General features: G+C 43.8%; 4 protein-coding genes across 7 annotated transcripts in view; 3 read left to right on the top strand and 1 right to left on the bottom strand.

The window, feature by feature from the left end:
- Nucleotides 1-3,870, bottom strand: part of LOC118420665 (retinoic acid receptor RXR-alpha-B-like) — a 40,865-nt gene extending 36,995 nt beyond the window's left edge. The window contains exon 1 of one of the 2 annotated variants that reach the window (XM_035827553.1): nucleotides 3,667-3,870. In XM_035827553.1, coding sequence (XP_035683446.1) covers nucleotides 3,667-3,670 — 4 coding nt within the window. In that variant the 5' untranslated portion in view covers nucleotides 3,671-3,870. The remainder of the gene's footprint in view (nucleotides 1-3,666) is intronic. The other variant, XM_035827557.1, reaches the window with a different exon arrangement.
- Nucleotides 3,871-6,733: 2,863 nt separating this feature from the next.
- On the top strand, nucleotides 6,734-12,784 carry LOC118421438 (UDP-glucuronosyltransferase-like). The gene is made up of 5 exons (XM_035828723.1): nucleotides 6,734-7,403; nucleotides 9,282-10,173; nucleotides 10,616-10,844; nucleotides 11,388-11,607; nucleotides 12,334-12,784. The coding sequence occupies exons 2-5, from the start codon at nucleotides 9,298-9,300 to the stop codon at nucleotides 12,623-12,625; spliced, it is 1,617 nt and encodes a 538-aa protein (XP_035684616.1). The 5' UTR covers nucleotides 6,734-7,403; nucleotides 9,282-9,297; the 3' UTR covers nucleotides 12,626-12,784.
- A 413-nt stretch (nucleotides 12,785-13,197) lies between these two features.
- LOC118421439 (UDP-glucuronosyltransferase 2B15-like) lies at nucleotides 13,198-19,003 on the top strand. 3 transcript variants are annotated; one of them, XM_035828725.1, is made up of 5 exons: nucleotides 13,198-13,422; nucleotides 15,348-16,239; nucleotides 16,854-17,082; nucleotides 17,409-17,628; nucleotides 18,139-19,003. In XM_035828725.1, the coding sequence occupies exons 2-5, from the start codon at nucleotides 16,180-16,182 to the stop codon at nucleotides 18,422-18,424; spliced, it is 795 nt and encodes a 264-aa protein (XP_035684618.1). In that variant the 5' UTR covers nucleotides 13,198-13,422; nucleotides 15,348-16,179; the 3' UTR covers nucleotides 18,425-19,003. The 3 variants fall into 3 exon arrangements, with proteins under 3 accessions (XP_035684618.1, XP_035684620.1, XP_035684619.1); XM_035828726.1 differs by lacking the exon at nucleotides 13,198-13,422 and adding an exon at nucleotides 13,480-13,653; XM_035828727.1 differs by lacking the exon at nucleotides 15,348-16,239 and having other exon boundaries at nucleotides 13,200-13,422.
- On the top strand, nucleotides 15,370-16,092 carry LOC118421774 (UDP-glucuronosyltransferase 1-2-like). The gene has a single exon (XM_035829276.1). It carries the CDS (start codon nucleotides 15,370-15,372, stop codon nucleotides 16,090-16,092), a length of 723 nt encoding a protein of 240 aa, XP_035685169.1.
- Nucleotides 19,004-20,073: the final 1,070 nt, after the last annotated feature.

The raw sequence follows: 20,073 nt of genomic DNA, 5'->3' as shown, positions 1-20,073 counted from the left end.
CCTTAGAATAGGCATGCCATGCTCTAAATATGCTGTCCTCCTTAATGGACACATATGTAATGATCATATTATTCACAAGACTGACAAGTGCAAGTTTTCTGGTTTTCTTTTAAAGGTATTTTCAAATATAATATTAACATAATTGCATAGCATGGCTAATGTAAGAATTATACCAAGAAACTATTCTAAAGAAATGAACATAACCAAGTGATATAGGTGCATGAGTACTGTAACAATAGTGTTAATTAATTAACATAAGGTTTTACATGTAACTTTTCTTTTCCCCAGGAAATTGTAACTCAAGTCATATCACAGGAGTTGGTTACCACAAGGGGATCGGGTGACAAGGGTTGTCTTTCTGAGATCCATCAATTTGTGATTTGAGATGGAGTGTTATCCCAATACAAAACAATGGTTGGTAACATAAGAAGGGAAAAACAGCACAAGCTTTCAATTCTTTATTGCTTCTCACTTGACAATCAGTATCCCTCTAAATCAACCACTGAATCATTCTACTTTTCTAGAGAACAAAACCAAAGTGATAAATGTACAAACAAAATATTGTACTCATTCTGTTAGAAATTAATCATAAGAAAATCTAGCCGGAGTATTCCTTGATGCGAAACAACAAACTCAACTATCACTAGACCCAACTGAAACCCAATCACATGACATGGCATCACATCTACAATCAAATGTAGTTTGGGACTCCCATGGGAGGTTTCATCCTCAGAAATTTAATTCTACTGCAATCAATTTGATTTCTGTGACGTACACCTACAGAATTTTTACTAACAAAGTTGTGGTTCTTCAATAAAAAAAGATGGAAGGCTGCACTTTTGAGGAGACCAACTCGCCTTGCTATATATTGAACTATGTCAAATCTGTCACAACTCCTTGCTTCAAAACCTTAAGTATATAAACATTGGGACTGATACATTATCACCACTGCCATAAATAGCACCCTGGCTAAAAGCAACTCAGTGTGTTTGCTCATATTGCAGCGATATCACTGCTCTGCAGATCACTACAGACCCATACACTATGCAAAGAAGAAAATTTCAGTTCTAAACAATATGCTTGTGATTAAATATATCTTACTGTCTTAGATTCTATTCTTATGTAAAATAAATCCTTTTCAGGTAGGAAAGGAAGGACTCAAATGGTATCTCTTCACCTCGAATACAAGGTTCATTGAATTGTGCTATACAACATTGGCATAAATCTGTCCACACAGGATATACCAATAGGGAAAAGTATATGTATGTGTATGAAGTGTGTATGTGTAATATTGTGTATCAGTATATGCATGTGTATGTTATGGGTATGAGTAGATGTATCTGAATAGGTATGTGTGTGGGTTCTAATCAGCTGGTATATAACTGTATCACCATTGGCCATAACAAAAAAAAACAACTAATATGTATGTCACTGTTGAATAATTCTAATGTGCCTTGCTTTGAAACCAGCATGCACAAAGCACAGCCAGAATTTCTCATCAAGGGAGTGGGATGAGAAGGAAAGTGAGCATGTAGACTCTTCTGTTCAACCCCCCTTTTTCATGCCAAATAAAGATGTTGTTTGGCTTATCTCAGTTTGTACATGTGCTGCTTGTGACACAACCCTTATTCAAGCTGCCTTTCTGAGATCCCGCATAGCAAAGGTTTGAAAACACAATTAAATCTCCAGGGCTTCCTCTACAACTGGAGCGGTCAGGAGGCTCAACCTCTTACCCACAGGAATTCTGTGTTCCCTTTGATTCATAGACAGTGTTTCTACTAGAATGAGCCAGTCAGTTATCCTGTTAGTGCCACAGTCAAAAAGAGAGTAGCAATCAGAAAACTGGGCAGAATGATCATAAAAAAATAATATCAAACATCAACTGTAGCTCAGAACACTCCTTCGAGTCCTTGGCCCGCTACACTCCTTATACCACTAGTAGATCTGCCTGGCGATTATTCAAAGGTGCCAAGACGCCCCTCTGGCAGGAATACTGTTCCAAGATTTACCTAAAGAATCAGTACTACACCTTCTAACATTTTACAGATGACAAATTGGACTCCTTTTGTGAAAAGATGGAAAGACAAGTTGGCCTGAGTACCATCCTCTATTATTGACTCTATAGTGGCCGCTGGCTCAATCCTTTCGCATGGAAAGATTGAGCCAACGGTCACTACAGAGGATGGTACTCAGGCTAAAGACCAGTGCCTACAAATGCTGGAAAGACCAGGGCCTACTGGCCACCATGGACAACAAACTGGATACAAGCCAAAAGCCCCCTCCCATCTGGCCATTGAATATTGGACACACAAGGTGCTAAACCAAAGAAAAATACACAAAATGTACTTTCAACAGGCCAATGTTTAACTCGAATGCCACATTTAGATAAGGGTATGTGATTGCTTTATTTTCTATCCCTGAAATGAACTAGAATTTATAGTATTACTTTGAGTTTGTATGAAATTCAGACATAGGAAAACCTAGCCATTGTAAGCGAGCCATCTGGATGGTCAATGCCAATGACATGCTCATGAAAGAAAAATCACAATACAATAGACTGTTTTGAAAGCTGGATTGGAGAACAATCAATGCAAAAAATAGCACTTGGGGGAGAAGTGGCTTGTTCTTCAAAGGGAGTTGGCAAAAAATCCACTTAACAAATTTGTTTAGCTCATTGGGGATCTTACCATATTGCCATAATTACAGTACATGAGTATGAATGATTAATGTTTGTCTCTGCTCCAGCACTGTTCTAACATGCACATTTAGAAAGAATCATACGCCAATACTGTGAGAAAGATAAATGCACTGTGACATGTGGACTATTTACATGCATGCTTGCCTGTCACTGCCCGAGGTCCGAGCAACCGAATCTCAGCTCTGCATTTATAAAGGACAGTCCAAATACACGGCATAGAATTATACAAAAAGACCTAGCCGTAAAAAAGTATGGGCGTTCTCTCTTCCCCAAGATGGCGTGCCAGCGATTTGTGCTCGGCACACGGGAAGCACAAAGATGTCTGGCATTTGTGAAATATTAAAACTCCAGCGTTACATACGGTCCAAAGGACGTTTTCAAGTGGGCGGAGCGCCTTTGTAATGGCCTGCGACTGAGCTCGGGGTCATCTGAGGGAAACTTCCACGGGACAAGCCTCGCTATTTCACCCCAGACACGTAACAACGCGGCCACACGGGCACAACGCATAACCGCCCGCACACACAGGGTACAAACTGAGGGAAATGGTAGAGAAAAGGGTGAGGGAAGGCAGGAAATGTGGCGTAAATAATGTGATGTTCCGGTGGTCAGGCCGTCCGCAGACGATCCCGGCCATAGAGACCGCCATTTTTGCGCTGGGTTCACAGTCAGTTCACAAGGGTTGTCTGAGGTCAACCTCCCAGACACAGCCACATCGGCTTATTTCGCCGAGATTTCCCACAAAATATATTCAGGCGTGCATTTATAATCACCAGCATCTCATATACTGCGATATTGTGCGCAATCGGTGCTTGTGGGGACATCCCTGTCGGGTTCATGCGGGGAAAGGCCTCGGTTAACCCCGACTGGAGCGGCGGGAGCGAAGTCCTCCATAACTGGGTCGATGAGTGACCCCTAACGCGGTGGCTGTTTACTTCGACTTTACCCGAACAAACAACAACAAAACTCACCCATTCTCACAAGATCCGTCCGAGGGGGGCCACGTTGGACGATCTAGGCCGATGCTGAGGCAGCCAGAGCAGAAGAGGGCGGCGGTTATGTCTGAATTCCAACAGTTTGTGGTGCTGTTTTGGACGTCAGGAGCGCCGCCGCACCTTGTCCCTGCATCCGTGTTACCTCCCGGCATGCACCGCGCACACCAGGCCCGCCACTTGCAGGCATACCAAGATAGAAAGGTGAAGGCCTAGAACTTCAGCCGTGCATGCAGTTTGCAACCAAGATGATTTAAATTTTCCATTTCTTTTGCTTGTACTTCAACAGCATACTGGACAGCTAATGACCCTCGCGGAATATCTCCTGCATAGTGTAACTGCGCAAACAATGGTCCAGAAATCGTACGACTCGGTTTTAGACCTTTCTCCAAGTCAGGGCACCGTTGAACGTAATTATTTCTTGTCCTGTTCTCTTTTGTGTTCCCAAGGACGTTATGATTATATATAACGTCCTTTGTGAGTGTGATATCGTGCGCAATCGGCGCTTGTGGTGTTTCCAAATAAAATAATTAGCATTCATTCTTTTTTTTTTTTTATAAATTTCTTCCCTTTAAGGCTAACGTCACATTTCCACAAAGGGGCCCGGCCGGGTAGCTTTAGGGAACGATAAGAACGATATAAAAGACAACAAAAACACCGAACAAACCAAAAATAATTCAACGGCATGCCTTGTGCATATTCATTAGCATAAACTTTAATTTATCGTTTCCACAAACAGCCCGGCCGGGCTCCGGGTAGGAAATGTGACGTAGGCCTAAATGAGCAAGCAATGCAGCCTCATTCAATTAACCTTTCTTGTGGGACCTTTCAATGACTCAAGAACGGGAAAGACTAGTAATGAATAGTTGAAGTCACAGTGAGTGCACCCCAGCTGCTAATGTCATTAGTCAGAAGCACTAACCTTCGAGTCCGCCCGAGGCTACACGTAGTTAGAGCTAGATAATATAGGTGGGCGACTTTGGCTGTATGTAATGTTGAGGCAACACAGACAGATAAATAAACAAATGGTTCAATGACGTCTTGAAAGTCAGAATAGTCGACAGATCTAGAACTGAGACCTAGATGTATTTTTTTTTTGCTTCTATATGACAATTTCTACTTTTATTTGATCAAACGGTTGTACATGTAAAGTGTGGACGTATCATGGCAGGTGAAATATTGCCCCCTACAGGCAACCGGATGCACACGTGGCCTGCTTCCAATGCGTAAAGCTGGAGTAAAGTGCGTCATTGATCAACAGGGGGATGTAGAGGGCTTGTACAGACTTAGTCCGGTCATCAGCAGATGGTATCCGCCGAAGAATGAGGGGTTTGTAGAATGATGACCAACGTTATTGGTGCGTCTACATGCACGTCATACACTAATGCAGTCAAAGTAACAAATGTATAACGTTATGGAAGGAAGAACCCATGACAGACCATGTTGTCTGGGTGCCATCATGACTATATTGAGGATGCAATGAAAATATGTTCAGTTTCGTCAGTAAACGTAGAATTTCATCTGAAATTGTAGGCTCATATTTCAATGTAGTCTCGAACGTTCACTTTTTACACTGGGGTAGACTTACATGCATCTTGAAAGGCTAACGTCATATTCCATTCTGAGAAATATTCAATGACGTAGAAAGGTCATGACATCTTCTGCACTGCACGCAATGATAAAAGGTGCAACATCCATCTAATGATGGGCTACATCAGGAAATGGATGTTATACCTACTGTCCTTGCTTGCATTGCTGAAGATATCGATGATGCGTCCCTATCATTTTCACCAGACTATGGGTAGCAACAACGAACAGAGTGCAATAAAAACCGACGACATGCCATTACAAAGATACGAGACTCATTCCAGCCCTCCTCTGAAAAAAAGCAGTTGTGAAGAATATATCGTTATTATACGACGACAGCTATCGATACAAATGGAACTCTACTTCCTTGTACAAATGTATTTATCCCAATCCACGTTAATGGCTAAAACGCCATCCAGCCTGGTGACGTGGTTCATAGCAATGCAGTGTCGGGCTACGTGTCCCTATATATGCACTTAGTCTTATTGTTACTAGGCGTCCTCAGTGAACAAGCTATGCTGATAGTCATATTTTCTTTGCAGCAAGTTGGGTCAATCTTACATGCCACACACTCTCAATCCTATGTGGGACTAGTATAAGAAGAATCAGAAAGTTTAGAATTTACACGCTTGTCCATACATAACGTTACACACATACACTCATTTACATACATAACGTTACAGTTCAGTTCAGTTCATCCGCCTATGTACGAGGTGCCACTTTCACATGATCATGATACAACTTGACCAAAAACTCCTGTTGATACATACTCATATACATATGCCGTGCATCTGGCAACATCATTTTTTAGACAAAATTACAAGATAATGTCTTATGTCGTTCAGCAAATGCTCATGCGTATACGGCACGAATGTCTCGGTCAGCTTATTTGTTGGGTCAAGGACATGATATAAAGTAGACAAATATGGCGAATAAATTGCAGAGGAGTCACTGGAAGTCGCTGGCACTGATGAACAAGCTATCAAACAAAGTCCGGTAGAGACTCGGGCTGAAAATGCCTTCTCGTCTCCATGTAGCTCGTGCACCTCGTGATATGTGTATTGTATTCTCCATCCACGCGTAACACTTGAGTCTTTATTGCATTTTTTTTGTAGTAAATATGTAGAATGTACTGCTTCAAAATGTCTGCATGGTACTTGATAAATGTTGTCATAATGTCATATCCAACCCCCATAAAGGACTTAACATAATATGCTTGTAAAACTTGACCTTGACTTCATCATTTGTATACAAAGAGGAATTCCGTGATTGCAAGACTAGTATGGCAGATATAGATGGAAATGGAACTAACTATCGCTAACAAAATAATCTAACAATTGGAAGGTACTGATCTACCTGTATGAATAACGTTAACAGTAAGTACACTGTATGTGTATGCCTACTAATACAGTAATAGGTAGTAAACATTGTATACGACTATGCATGTACTTTTTATGTGCACGCTCGATTGTTCGATAAAGAGTTTGAAAGTTGTATTTCGATTTTTTTTCGGGAACAGATACAGGGAAGCTGTACCATAGGCTAGATACATTTGCAATGGCTTTACCGTATGCGTAACCATGACTGACTCTGAATGTTAATAGTTGTACTATGAAACGAATGCCGATTAATGCTTCTAGTATCACGTACGTAACTATGACCGGCTGGGAATGTCCGACCTTTCTACCTCTACCTCAAAGGCAACAATAAAACCTCACCTGTCTGCTGCCCGGTGGTGACCTGTAGGTGACACTACGTACACACCTGACAAGTCGACAGATTTATTCCCAAGAAATGAGTGACAAGAGTTAAAGACGACGCCATGCGCCGAGGGGCGTGTCCACCAGGTGACCGCGACCAATGGCGAACCGTCTATTTGGTCACGCCACAACAAACCCGGTGACGTTCTGTTGACAGTCTAAGGAAATGACCAATCAACATTCAAAGTTAAGTTGTAAAACTCCAACTCTGAAGTAGTCAATGAACATGCTAAGACCTGAAGAACAGCATACGTAGCGCCAGGTTTGCCCTGTTTAGACATTTCACAACTGAAGTACGTATACGGGTGGGGAAAAATCACACACCCAACCTGACGTGGCTACCTGTACAAGACTCCGTTCAAGTTCAAGGTAGGTATTCTTGACTGTTTTTTTTTTTACATACTAGTACTAGCTTTCTACATATGGAATCTGTTGAACATTTTGAAATGGATGAACCGATCGAGTCCATGAACTCTTGAGCCCAGCGGCCTTTGCCAGCGCGATACGAGTACTCAAAGCCCAAGCCAACTGACTGAGTTTAATATAGATACCAGGTGAAACTGGCTGCCAAACGTAGTCTCCGTCTGTATCCTTCGGGTGCTGAAAGAATGATACTAAGAAAGTGGCCAAAATGCATGGGTGAATAGTTTGTTAGTGGAGGTAGCCGACCAGAAAACATTCGCTCAGTACGCCGAGTCTGCTGTTGTGTCTGTTGACATCATCTACGTCCTTGGACTAACCTTCAAGTTGTTCTCCCGTGGGCTGCCTAATTCACCTCGTAAGAACAAATGTTTTGCTACTGTTTTTGCGCCCAAAGTAGCCTATAGTGGCAACTAGAGGACTTAGCTTGCTTAGAGGCCAAGTTATGCCTTTCAACCACCCCTCTATTCCTATCCACGCTGGTATGTCTTTTACACGTTTGTAGCTTTGGACTGTTTGTCAATGTCATCGGTCAAGAGGGGTATTCATATGAATTGCACATATTTGAGTAACCCTGATAAAGCTGGTCACAGTCCACTATATATTCGGTCGTTAGCATTAAAGTAGATTATAGTCTTGCGTACTGGTCCTTCCAAGTGATTCGCACCAGACTTGGCATGGTGTACTCACCAACTTCTCCGTGACGCTAGTCTCTTCGTAAAGGTTAGGAAATACCTTCACGTGGATGCTTCAGGATCTTTGAAAATATGTCAAAATAGTTTGTAGGATATACCTAGTAACGCACGTATATTAGTAGGGTCAAACATCAGTGGATATATATTCATGATTAACTAGAAGGGTCGAGGCTGAGACCCTGACGTCGTAAATGTAACAGATTATGGACGAACTCACCGCCCAGAGTAACGTCACGATACCTATTACATGTAACGTTAGCTGTCCGAAGCTGTGTTGTTCTTTGCAGTAGTTGTAGATACGAGTACATAAATCAAAAGGTACGGGGTGATCATCCTTCACCTTCTTCTAGTGGGTTATTGTTTACATGGAACGTTTGTAGATATATGTTGGGGGATGTTTCGACATGGACCAGTCACCTGTAGTCAGGTAGGAACCTGTCGAGTTATAAATGCGAGGTGTGAGATTCATCAAGTTTTCAGAACGAAGGTCGCTAGCCACAAAACGGTAAGACGTTCAGGTTGATTTTTCTATCCAGTAGTATACACTGCACAGCCGGAAACCGAGCTTCATCGAAGTCATACTTGTTTGTGAAGGGCGACCACAGCTTCGGAAAAATGTGTTGAGATAAGCCAACATACTAAGACAAATCTGATAAAATAGGCAACGTTGCAATGCTATTGTTCGATGTTAGTGTGTAAAGTATGTCACATGCGTGAGGTCTACCCTAGCCTTACACTTAGACGTGGCGTGCTGAGAAACCACCTGTTAAACATTAACCAGCAAAATGGCAGGGGACAGCTTATCACAGTGTGTAGGAGAGAGTGTAGGGAGTGGCCAGACCTTAGTCGGTAGCCTGGTATCCAGCCGCATTACAGCTCACGAGTCTCTTCCGTCCAGTCCGCAAGACAGAAGAGACTCGGGAGCTAGTACGTGTAGTACGGCTGGACACCAGGCTACTTAGTCGGTCGTAAACGAAAAAAAACACAGGCAATGACAATCAAAGCCAGGTAGATTTAAAGGTCAATATAAACACAATCCGTGTAGTATATCTAGACCTATACTAACTTCAAATTGATTTTCATTCGTCCTCTTTACTTTGATGATGTTAAATCTTGGTTGTCCTTCATCCAGGTAACATCATCATCACATGGCCATGGCCACGTCTCTTCGTGACGTCATCTTCGTCTTCTTGTTACTTCTGTCCTCTGAACTAACAGTTCAAGGAACGGGCAGTAAAACCGCGAAAAAGAAAGGCTCCAACATTCTCATCGTTGAACAAACTCCACACAGCACGTGGCTGACCCTCCGGTTGCTGGGACGTACCCTGGCCGACAGGGGGCATTCCGTCACTATGATGATGCCTGACGACGTCTTCAAGCATCTCATCAGCACACCTGTACAAGACAAGGTCAAGTACGAAGGCGCTCCTTGCGAGCCGGGGACGTTGGCAGCAGGGCGTGCTTTTGAAGGTCACTACTGGGAAGGAGAATACACCAACTTGTTGGAAACCGTCGATAACTTTCTGGCCGCGGGCAGCAAAAGTTGTGAAGCGATACTTCTTCACTTGGACCGACAAGTCGCCGAAGGTCTCAAGTATGACGTTGTGCTGTCAACTACCCCTGACTTTCCCTGTGGGCCCGTTTTGGCGCGTTATCTCGGCTTACCGTCCGCCATTGTGTATGTACCTGCTTCTTCACTACTCTTCGGCTCCGGTAACCCCTTCCCTCTGGCGTACTGGCCCGTCATGCCCAGCGGATTCTTAACGGAAATGACATTCAAGGAGAAAATACAGAACGTTCTTTACTACTTAGGAGCGAGGTACTATCATGGTGTAGAATGTTCCGCTTTTGACTTCATCGTGCACAAATACATTTCAAACGACACCAACACAGAGGAGCTTCTGTACAACACGGACCTGTGGTTGTCTGTGGCAGACTTCACTGTAGAGTTCGCCAGGCCGACCATGCCCAATGTCGTCAACATAGCGGGCTACAATTCTGTTGATCCCAAGCCTCTTCCAAAGGTACATAAACTTAGGAGATAACATTCAAAAGCATCTGTAGACAAATGATGTATTGAATAACTGTATCAAACTCAACTGTATCTTAATCCTATGTTCATCCTGCAATGTTATAAAAGCCCAGACTCTTTTCGTCGTCATGCTTCTACCATTGTCAATGCCGCAACATTACAAGTTTCAGTATACGTACAAACAAACGCAGAAATGCCCTATACCCAATGACAGTAATGTCTTGGTCCCAATGGCAGCAATGCACACCCCACAAACCATCTCCCTTGCCATCGTCTATATTTTAGTTCCGGCTTGAATGCATTCGGACCTACGGCAAATATGACCGTATCATTAAACAGCACCTTTTGGTAGGCCGTCTAAATAAATGGTAACAACACCTGTCATTGCCATCACTTATGCTTTATAGTTGCTGTTTTATCTATTGCTATTATAGGACTTAGAAGATTTCATGCAAAGTTCCGGAGATGCAGGAGTGATCCTCTTCAGTTTGGGCTCCATCACCGCAGGCATGCCGGAGAGGATAGAACAGGTCCTTCTGAACGCTTTCGCACAGCTTCCACAGAAGGTCATCTGGAAAATGCCTCCAGACACTGACCCCAACAGTGTGAAGTTCCCTCCTAACGTCAAGCCGATGAGCTGGATGCCACAGAATGATTTGCTAGGTATGTGTAGAGTAAAATTCCCATGTGACGTCACCTACGTCGTACGACAGGTATAAGATAGCACACTGAGGGCAAACTCAGGACAGCCGTGGATGTGACAAGATGCCGAAAAGTGGCGTCGATGTGGCTTAATGGTTAGGGCGTTTGGCTGAGAAAAAAAAGTATCTGGGATTTTACCTTCTACCGATGTTGTGCTATTGAGAAAGCCACTTTACACGACTTGACGTCGGAGTAGCGCCCGGCGGTCTCTCGGCTAATCTATCAAAAAAAGCACAAGGATTTGGTACAACAAAGTGCCAAGACCTCCACATTTGCCATCAAGAATCTTTGTCGTGGGTGTGACGGCAAAGGTTGTTGTAGATTGTCTTAAATCCCTGCTATATCCTCGCTGAAAATCGTAATACAAAAGATCGTTCGGGCATTTCGGTGTATAGATGGGGATGAGCCCTTGGCGTCTATGTACCGGTATACCATATGTGGTCCATAGCACACAAAGTCATTTTCAGAAAAAGTCATTCTTCCTCTATCTGCTTCATCCAACAGCTCACAAGAAGATGAAACTGTTCGTCACACACGGAGGAACTAACGGCGTGTACGAGTCCGTCAACAACGGGGTGCCGATGGTGTCTCTGCCACTCGCCGCCGACCATCACGACAACGTGGCCCGCGTCGTGGGACGAGGGTTGGGCGTCAGACTCGACATCTTCACCATGACGACAGAGGAACTGCTTCAGGCAATCAACCACGTGTTATCAACAAAGAGGTGAGATGGTGTCGGCTTGTTGCCTGCCTGATACAGTGGAAGGGAGGGGCGTAGCCGTGTTTGGGCTCTAGGTCAAGGCTTAATAGTAGCCTGGGTACTATCCATATTCTACCGGGGCTCCTTACACTCGTTACTTTTAGGGAAGTGAGTGTAAGGAGCCCCGGTAGAAATAGGATGGTACCCAGGCCAGCTTAATAGTATATTGTTTTGTTAAACCCTGCCACACAAAGCCGATCGTGGCTTCCTGACCTTCTCCAGACTATGACTGGGACTAAAATCACATGAGCAAGGTCATCCAAGGTCGGTAAGGTTACCTACTAGTCGTTAGAAATTGTCTGCGCCAATATACTATATTTCCTATATATTTTGGGGAACTTATGATAGTCAGGGATGTCATATTCTGCTTGGGTGCGATCTGAGGAGTGAACTTGAGCGAAAGTAGGATGGACTCCAGGCTGCTCTCAACCCAACACCGATCGTGACCTTGGCTTGAACTTTAAAGTGGTCGAAAGCAAAGTCTTGAGAGATTGAGAGTGTGTGTCAGGGTGAGGGACAAGAAGGGCACAAGGCGTCGCGAAAATCAATCTGTCCTGGGTGAAACTGAAATAAAATGCCAGCCCCAGTAAAGAAGTCTTGCTTGAATAGTAGGAACAGTCTCCTTAATCTTAAGACCCCCATTGTACAGACATAAACAATCTAACGGTACACCATTATCCCTGTCCACAGCTACCAGGAGAACGTGGACCGCGCCGCCCGGATCCTGAGTGACCAGCTCACCAAGCCCATGGACCGCGCCATGTGGTGGATAGAGCACCTCATCAGGCACGGCGGACTGCCTCATCTGCGCACGCGCGCACACAAGATCCCCTTTTACGAGTATTTCCTGCTCGACGTCATAGCTTTCTTTGTAACAGTTCTAACTGTTGTGTTAGGTGGGGTAGTGTGCGTCTGTCGTCTGGCTTACCGGAAAATAAGAGGGAAACAACAGGTACAGATGATGGAGAAGAAAGACAATTAAGATTTTCTTGAGATACACACATTTGCTTATGCTCTTTTGCTGCTATTGAATAACTGTTGCAAAATAACATCATTTCCAACGGTATACAAAATTTATGACTTACGCTTTGTGATTAGCATTCAACTAGTGTGAGAGATGGATTGATGATAGATCTATTCTGAAATACAAAATGTAAATCGTAGCTTACATGTAGTTGAAGAAAACATTTATTATCAGTTTCAGAAGTTCTTTTGCCTGATAGATATATTGTCAATGTTCAATAAATGAGACTTTTGCTCGGGAACAAAAATGAGCGTCACCATTTTAGTCTACGTATGTAAAATGACAAAATAGTTGATAGAATATAGCAAAGTGAAAATCTACACAGAAAGTGAGCTTTGTTGTAATCGCTAAGAGGTATGTAGCCAATTATTAATCTCCAGGCAGATCCTACGGTGGCATAAGATATTATCATAAGCTGGCAAATTAGTGTTTGTGGATAATGGACACTCCTTCGGACCGGCTACAATCCTTGGGCAGCTTTTTACTATCTTATGCCACAGGTAAATCTTCTGGAGATTAGCCAGCTATGACAAAAAGAGGTGCGGTTGAGACCCTGTCGTCCAAGCTGATTACTTATCATGGACTATCTAAGTTGGTCTAACTGGTTTAATGAATAACAGGATAATACACATTCTGTGCGTTTCCTATCTGTAGATAGGTTACTTATTAAGTAGTGGAATAAGAGCAAAACAGTCCTTTGCCGATTCGTCCTTACCCTTTTTCGTTGTCCATATATACGGATACCTGTTCATAAGGTGCGTGTAGTTACATGTTTACTTGTGCGTGTAGTTACAAGTTTACTATGTTGATATCAACGGTATTCATCTACTATGTAAGTTTGGTAAGTGTTTTATAGTATTTAGAAAGGAGAGGGGCAATAACTGTGTGAGTAAACAACAGATCGATCAAGCATCTGGAAAAACAGATATATCTCCACGCCTCCAGGACGAGTCACCCACAACATTAACGTTCAATTTGTTAATGAGGTAAGCCACGTCAGAGAATCTGATATGATATAGAACAGTATAATACACATTCGATTCAAATCATGATTATGGTGCTAATCAACGTGGATATGTGAAAACCATACTTAAATCCTGGCGAACACGGTGTGCATTTTGGTTTGTGGAAAGAGGTGCTCAGATAACATGCATTGGCATAAAACCGGTAGTAAGACTTATACCGGTAGATTAAAAATACTGGAACTTAAAGAGATCTACACATGCAACAATAGTTATTTCTGAGCTGTGCACACTTCAGACATCTAGGTGTCCAATACATCATTTACAAAGCATCGATAACAATGCATTCGAAGACAACAAGGCCAAAAGTTTTCAGTATCTTTTTCGGGGTAGGCAGCTCGTCGTGGGACGAACACACTGTCACATTCATTGCCAAATTTATAGATCATAATTACACATGCTCACGGCACAAGACGAACATGATTCAACAACAATCTTGAATTTCTGTTGGTGACCTACGACTCATGTAAAAGTGTGAAGAACCGTTGCATAATACGCCGAATCTACGACTGAATGGGCAAAATTGAACGTACGCAGCCATTTTCCCGCCATTTTTATATCTACGCTAGCAGTGAAGTGTTACGTCATAGCGGTTGTGACGGACAGAAGTTAAATGAAAATTCTTGACAGTATACGTTTTCTCATGACATTTTGTATGCTCATGCAGGTTTATGTTTTATGCATTTACTGACAGAAAAGGAAGGAACATCAGAGGATGTATAAATGTACATAGCGGCAGTTAATTGTGCCGTGTTTCTTCCTACCGGTATTTTGTACCCCCTCCCAACCACGCGCCCGTTCGCCGTGTAATTCCGCGGCGTGCTACAATTACAATATTACGCTTTTAGCAGGACAAGAGTGGCAGAAAATTTACACAGAAGAAGTGGCAAGGGTAACCTATAACAGCAACATGTAACTGGAGAAAATGATGCGTTGACAATTTGTCAAATCAGTATGGCTAGAGAAATCGTCGTAAACGTACCGGTATTATGATAATAGATGTTAGCTCTACCTGTGGTAGCAGATGTGCATTTTACACGTATGGCAATGGTAATATAGTATGGCATATACGTCAGGTCAGTGTCAGACATGTAAGGCCTTCTTAGCACTGGAAAAAGGGGGCCCTGTCGGGTAGTTCAAGAGCTAATTTTGGGTGTATTTTTGGGCATTAACTTTGTGGCTTCGGAGTCCGGCGGGGGGGGGGGGGCTACATCCCCTGTGGGATCCGGTGCGATTGTTACATGTTGACTGTTGTCATAAACCACCTGTTAAACATTAACCAGTCACTCGAAGTGGGCACATGGGAAGGAACAGCTTATCATTAAAGGGTTAGGCACTGGTATCGGCGGACAAAAGGATTGAGTGTGAAGTTTGACTTATATAATAAACACTACTAGGTATGAAAACCTGTTGGGAATTGAATTGTGTCACGCGACAACGTGTTACTTTTTATTTCATCTATTATCTCCATCACTCTTTATCTCCGGATGATGTGTGCGTGTGTGTGTGTGTGTGTGTGTGCGTGTGTGTGTGTGCGCGCGCACGTGTGTATGTGTGTGTGCGTGTGTGTGTGTGTGTGTGTATGTGTGTGTGTGTGTGAATAAAAGTTCGTCTTTTCACTTTTCATAATGCTGTATCCCGATCACCCATTCACCCAGGTAACGTCATCATCAGATCGCCATGGCCATGTCTGTCCGTGACGTCATCTTCGTCTTCTTGTTACTTCTGTCCTCTGAGCTACAAGTTCAAGGAATGGACAGTAAAACCACGACAAAGGAAGGCTTCAACATTCTTATCATCAACCAACTTCCACACAGCACGTGGCTGACCCTCCGGCTGCTGGGACGTGCCCTGGCCGACAGGGGGCATTCCGTCACTATGATGATGCCTGACGACGTCTTCAAGCACCTCATCAGCACACCTGTACAAGACAAGGTCAAGTACGAAGGCGCTCCTTGCGAGCCGGGGACGTTGGCAGCAGGACGTGCTTTCGAAGGTCACTACTGGGAAGGAGAATACACCAACTTGTTGGCGGCGGTCGAAAACTACCTAGCCGCGGGCAGCAAAAGTTGTGAAGCACTACTCCTTCATTTGGACCAACAAGCCGCCAAAGGTCTCAAGTATGACGTTGTGTTGTCGACCGCTCCTGATTTTCCCTGTGGTCCCGTGTTGGCGCGTTATTTCGGCTTACCGTCCGCCATTGTGTATGTGCCTTCTTCCTCACTACTCTTCGGCTCCGGTAACCCCTTCCCTCTGGCGTACTGGCCCGTCATGCCCAGCGGATTCTTAACGGAAATGACCTTCAAGGAGAAAATACAGAACGTACTTTATTACTTAGGAGCGAGGTACTATCATGGTGTAGAATGTTCCGCTTTTGACTTCATCGTGCACAAATACTTTTGAAACGACACCAACACAGAGGAGCTTCTGTACAACACGGACCTGTGGCTGTCTGTGGCAGACTTCACTGTAGAGTTCGCCAGGCCGACCATGCCCAATGTCGTCAACATAGCAGGCTACAATTCTGTTGATCCCAAGCCTCTTCCTAAGGTGCTTCACGTCAAAACCACTACTACTTGCGGAGGAGAATTTAAACTTAGATCTAACTCAAAGGGGTATATTGAACCGGGACGGGCGCCGCTACCAACTTACAACCTGTTTTGCGAAATCGATTGCAACCTGTTATCCCAAAGAATACCAGATATTTTGCTAAAATCATGATACCAACATACATATAGATAAACTGCTATCTTAGTGTACCCCCACTAATTACAAGTCGGTATCATGCTACGGTCACAAGTGGGAAAGGGGTCCCGCCGGGTAGTTTACGGGTTGTTTCGGGCGTGGCCCCTACGTGGACCCGTGGGAAACCCTTTCGCTACCGGGCTCTTTTTTGGTACGGCCGGGCCTCCCATTTTTTTATAATTTCTAATCGCAATTAATATCAACCCGGGACCATAGACATAATCGGGGAAAAAAACGAGAGGGGCCCTCCCGGTATCCGGCCGTCCATCTGGACAAATATATGGCTTCGGAGGTCTACATGCACCAGTGCAAAATTGATCGTAGCATTAGACCGTGCCATATCGCCTTGTACTTTCTATACTCTTCAATAGTAAGAATACCTATCGATCCCACTACCCATGTTTCTATTACTACTCTAGGACCTAGAAGATTTCATGCAAAGTTCTGGAGATGCAGGAGTGATTCTCTTCAGTTTGGGCTCCACCACCGCCGGCATGCCGGAGAGAATTGAACAAGTCATTCTGAACGCCTTCGCACAAGTTCCCCAGAAGGTAATCTGGAAGCTTGCGCCAGACATCGACCCGAGCAGTGTAAAATTTCCTCCCAACGTCAAGCCGATGAGCTGGGTGCCACAGGTCGACCTGCTGGGTACGTTAAAGCTTGGACAAGTTTTGTTTTTTCCTACCAACGTTTCGTCAATTTGTCATCAGCCTCCATTAACATCGCTGCATCACTGCATCACCGCCGCATGGTGGCGTTGTGATACGATGAAGGCGGCCCCAAACGTGATTATTTAAAGATGTTGTATCCACCCTCGTCTCAGTTCATGACTGATGTTGATTTCTAGATTCCTTTGAAAGGATGTCAGGTAGAAAGAGTTTCATTCTGCTGTAGAACCTTGCTTTCAAATAACCTATGAAACCGATGACGACTATTCTGTCTGTTATGCACTTTTGTGCTGCTTCATCCAACAGCTCACAAGAAGATGAAACTGTTCGTCACACACGGAGGAACTAACGGTGTGTACGAGTCCGTCAACCACGGGGTGCCGATGGTGTCTCTCCCGCTCGCAGTGGATCATCATGACAACGTGGCCCGCGTGGTGGGACGAGGGTTGGGCGTCAGACTTGACATCTTCACCATGACGACAGAGGAACTGCTTCAAGCAATCAACCACGTGTTATCAACAAAAAGGTGAGAAGATATCAATATGACTTTATTACCAAAGTATGGTGTGGTGTCGGCTTGTACATGTCATGTTACAGTATTCGGGCGGGCAGGCGTTAGTAGCAATAGTCTCTACCATTATATGTGAGACCATAACCTGGCAACCTGACCACCTGTTGGAATATTGCGACAAGGGCCAGACAACTTTGAATCGATATCGTTGCTTATGCCATAGCAATTTGGGTCGTTCGGTGTAATATAACCAGCTGCTGCCGCGCCGCGTGCCTGCGAAGCTGGTGTGTTACGCCGAAGGGCAGTCATACCGGCTATATAGATCTAGAATTTTGGAAGGTCACGTGTTTTTGAGTCCCCAGTTGTCATGAAGAAGACCAGAAGACTTGTTGAAGATTTGGTGTGTCCACTCTTTTGTGATGGAACGAATTCCAAGTTAAATCCTTCTTCATTACGCTCTGTTCAAACGCTGTTAACACGAATGTACAGTGCATACTAACGGTAGACCATTATCCCTGTCCACAGCTACCAGGAGAACGTGGACCGCGCCGCCCGGATCCTGAGTGACCAGCTCACCAAGCCCATGGACCGCGCCATGTGGTGGATAGAGCACCTCATCAGGCATGGCGGACTGCCTCATCTGCGCACGCGCGCACACAAGATCCCCTTTCACGAGTATTTTCTGCTCGACGTCATAGCTTTATTTGTAGCAGTTCTAGCTGTGGTGGTGGGTGGGGTAGTGTGCGTCTGTCGTCTGGCTTTTAGGAAAAAGAGAGGGCAACAAGGACAGAAGGTGAAGAAAGACAATTGATTAATAACTTCATGAGCCTGAACTTTTATCTAACTGTAGCATATTCTTTTTATTGTTATATGATACAAAGGAATATGCATCCAACGGTGTATAATTCATTTCCCGTACTATGGGACTATTTCTGGTGAGGAAACAAAGTTCAAGCTGCTGATGTTCTGAAATGAAATAGCATTTTCATGTTATTAATTGTCTTGCATATGATAATTTTCTATCTGATAAACAGACAATACCAGTGAAGTGTTATGCTATGGTACAGTGTATGCGTTGCAAACCCAAAACTTCGGTTGGTGATTAGTTGCTTTGAAAAGCTCAACGAATTATTCAATATACTGTACGAGAAGAGAGTGTTTTAAAACATCCAGCTCTGTAAAAGATTTTTATCATTTATCATTATATGTATTTTGCATTTTAATGTACAACGGAACTGTTTATGGTTTTGTATGATTCTTTCCAGCTCACTCACGCAATTTGCAAAGCCATACGTGAATTATGTAATGCACATTGTGATCGCAAGAGGTCTCCCCAATCCAGAAAGGTGTTCGAAAATACATGAACTGATGAATAAAGATTTGGGGAATGGCTTTTGTCCTCCTTTTTTTGCTAGAGGGTTCTGCATTATCCCGGGGCTCAGGAACGCGGTCAACGATTACATCACAAATACGTAACGTGGAATACGTTGACCCATGGATAGCATAGACCAATTGCGGACAGAACTTCAAAAGTTGCATAGTTTCTGGCAAAAAATCTCATGGTAGCCTCCTTCGCAGACTTCTAGCCGTGCTGGCTTTTACTTTTTGCGGAAGCGCTTAGGGGTTACTTAGGTTCTCAGGAGAGAGCTAATGAGATATTCAGCGCGAAACTCCCTCTCTGAGGCGCTGTAAAATAAAAGCAAGCACTGCTAGAATTAGTCCAGTGACATGGGATTTTAAGGTCGATACTGGAACATAAGAGTGAGACAATGAAAATATTCACGTGACACACCATGAACACAAACATACCGTGAAAGAATGGCAAAAACAAAAGGGAAATAAAACTAACATTTGAATTCACACAAAGCTGAGAGAAAGAGAAACAAATAATAACACCAACATCTACACTTCTCCTGTAAACCTCTTACGTCGGCCCCAAATCTCGCGTCATCACCTCAACTGCAAACTTTCTTCTGGCTGAAAAAAGTTAAAATTTGTGAATATTATGTATTGGCACATGCGACCGGGCACACTCCCATAGCCAGCCAAGTCCTCTGTGGAATATATTTCCCCTATCTTGCCAACTTCGACTTTCTTTTCTTTCCGTGGAAGGGTGGAAGGTTATATGACCCTTATATGTAGTGGACTTTACGATTGCTGTCTGGGAGATCTCCGACCGGTTATTACAGACATGCCAATGCTAGCTATTACTAGAGACTTTTGCTGGAATGTAAGGATACATCAGGTCTTCTATTTCAGTCCGAGAATGCCTGCGTCACGACTCTCTCATCCGGAGATCCGCACTCTCTATTCCTTGTGACGTCACTTTTATTTATCACGTCTTCCGGGAATGCTAACCCTCTTTCAACCTCCTTGCCCCGACTCTGTTCACTGTCGCAGAAAGAAAATGAACTTGCAGGTGGACATTATTGGCGCGAATGTTACCCATGTCAGACTGGG

This window comes from Branchiostoma floridae, chromosome 8, assembly GCF_000003815.2.
Source record: "Branchiostoma floridae strain S238N-H82 chromosome 8, Bfl_VNyyK, whole genome shotgun sequence".
In the NCBI taxonomy this organism is placed as follows: domain Eukaryota; kingdom Metazoa; phylum Chordata; class Leptocardii; order Amphioxiformes; family Branchiostomatidae; genus Branchiostoma; species Branchiostoma floridae.
This window is presented reverse-complemented; position numbering and strand designations above follow the sequence as displayed.

Excerpts from the sequence above, each read along its gene's own strand:
- LOC118421438 (XM_035828723.1), top strand. The coding sequence starts at position 9,298 with ATGGCCATGGCCACGTCTCTTCGTGACGTCATCTTCGTCTTCTTGTTA. Across the intron at positions 10,845-11,387 it reads GCCACAGAATGATTTGCTAG|CTCACAAGAAGATGAAACTG; the intron begins GTATGTGTAGAG and ends TTCATCCAACAG. Across the intron at positions 11,608-12,333 it reads CACGTGTTATCAACAAAGAG|CTACCAGGAGAACGTGGACC; the intron begins GTGAGATGGTGT and ends CCCTGTCCACAG.
- LOC118421774 (XM_035829276.1), top strand. The coding sequence starts at position 15,370 with ATGGCCATGTCTGTCCGTGACGTCATCTTCGTCTTCTTGTTACTTCTG.
- LOC118421439 (XM_035828725.1), top strand. The coding sequence starts at position 16,180 with ATGCCCAATGTCGTCAACATAGCAGGCTACAATTCTGTTGATCCCAAG. Across the intron at positions 16,240-16,853 it reads ATCCCAAGCCTCTTCCTAAG|GACCTAGAAGATTTCATGCA; the intron begins GTGCTTCACGTC and ends TTACTACTCTAG. Across the intron at positions 17,629-18,138 it reads CACGTGTTATCAACAAAAAG|CTACCAGGAGAACGTGGACC; the intron begins GTGAGAAGATAT and ends CCCTGTCCACAG.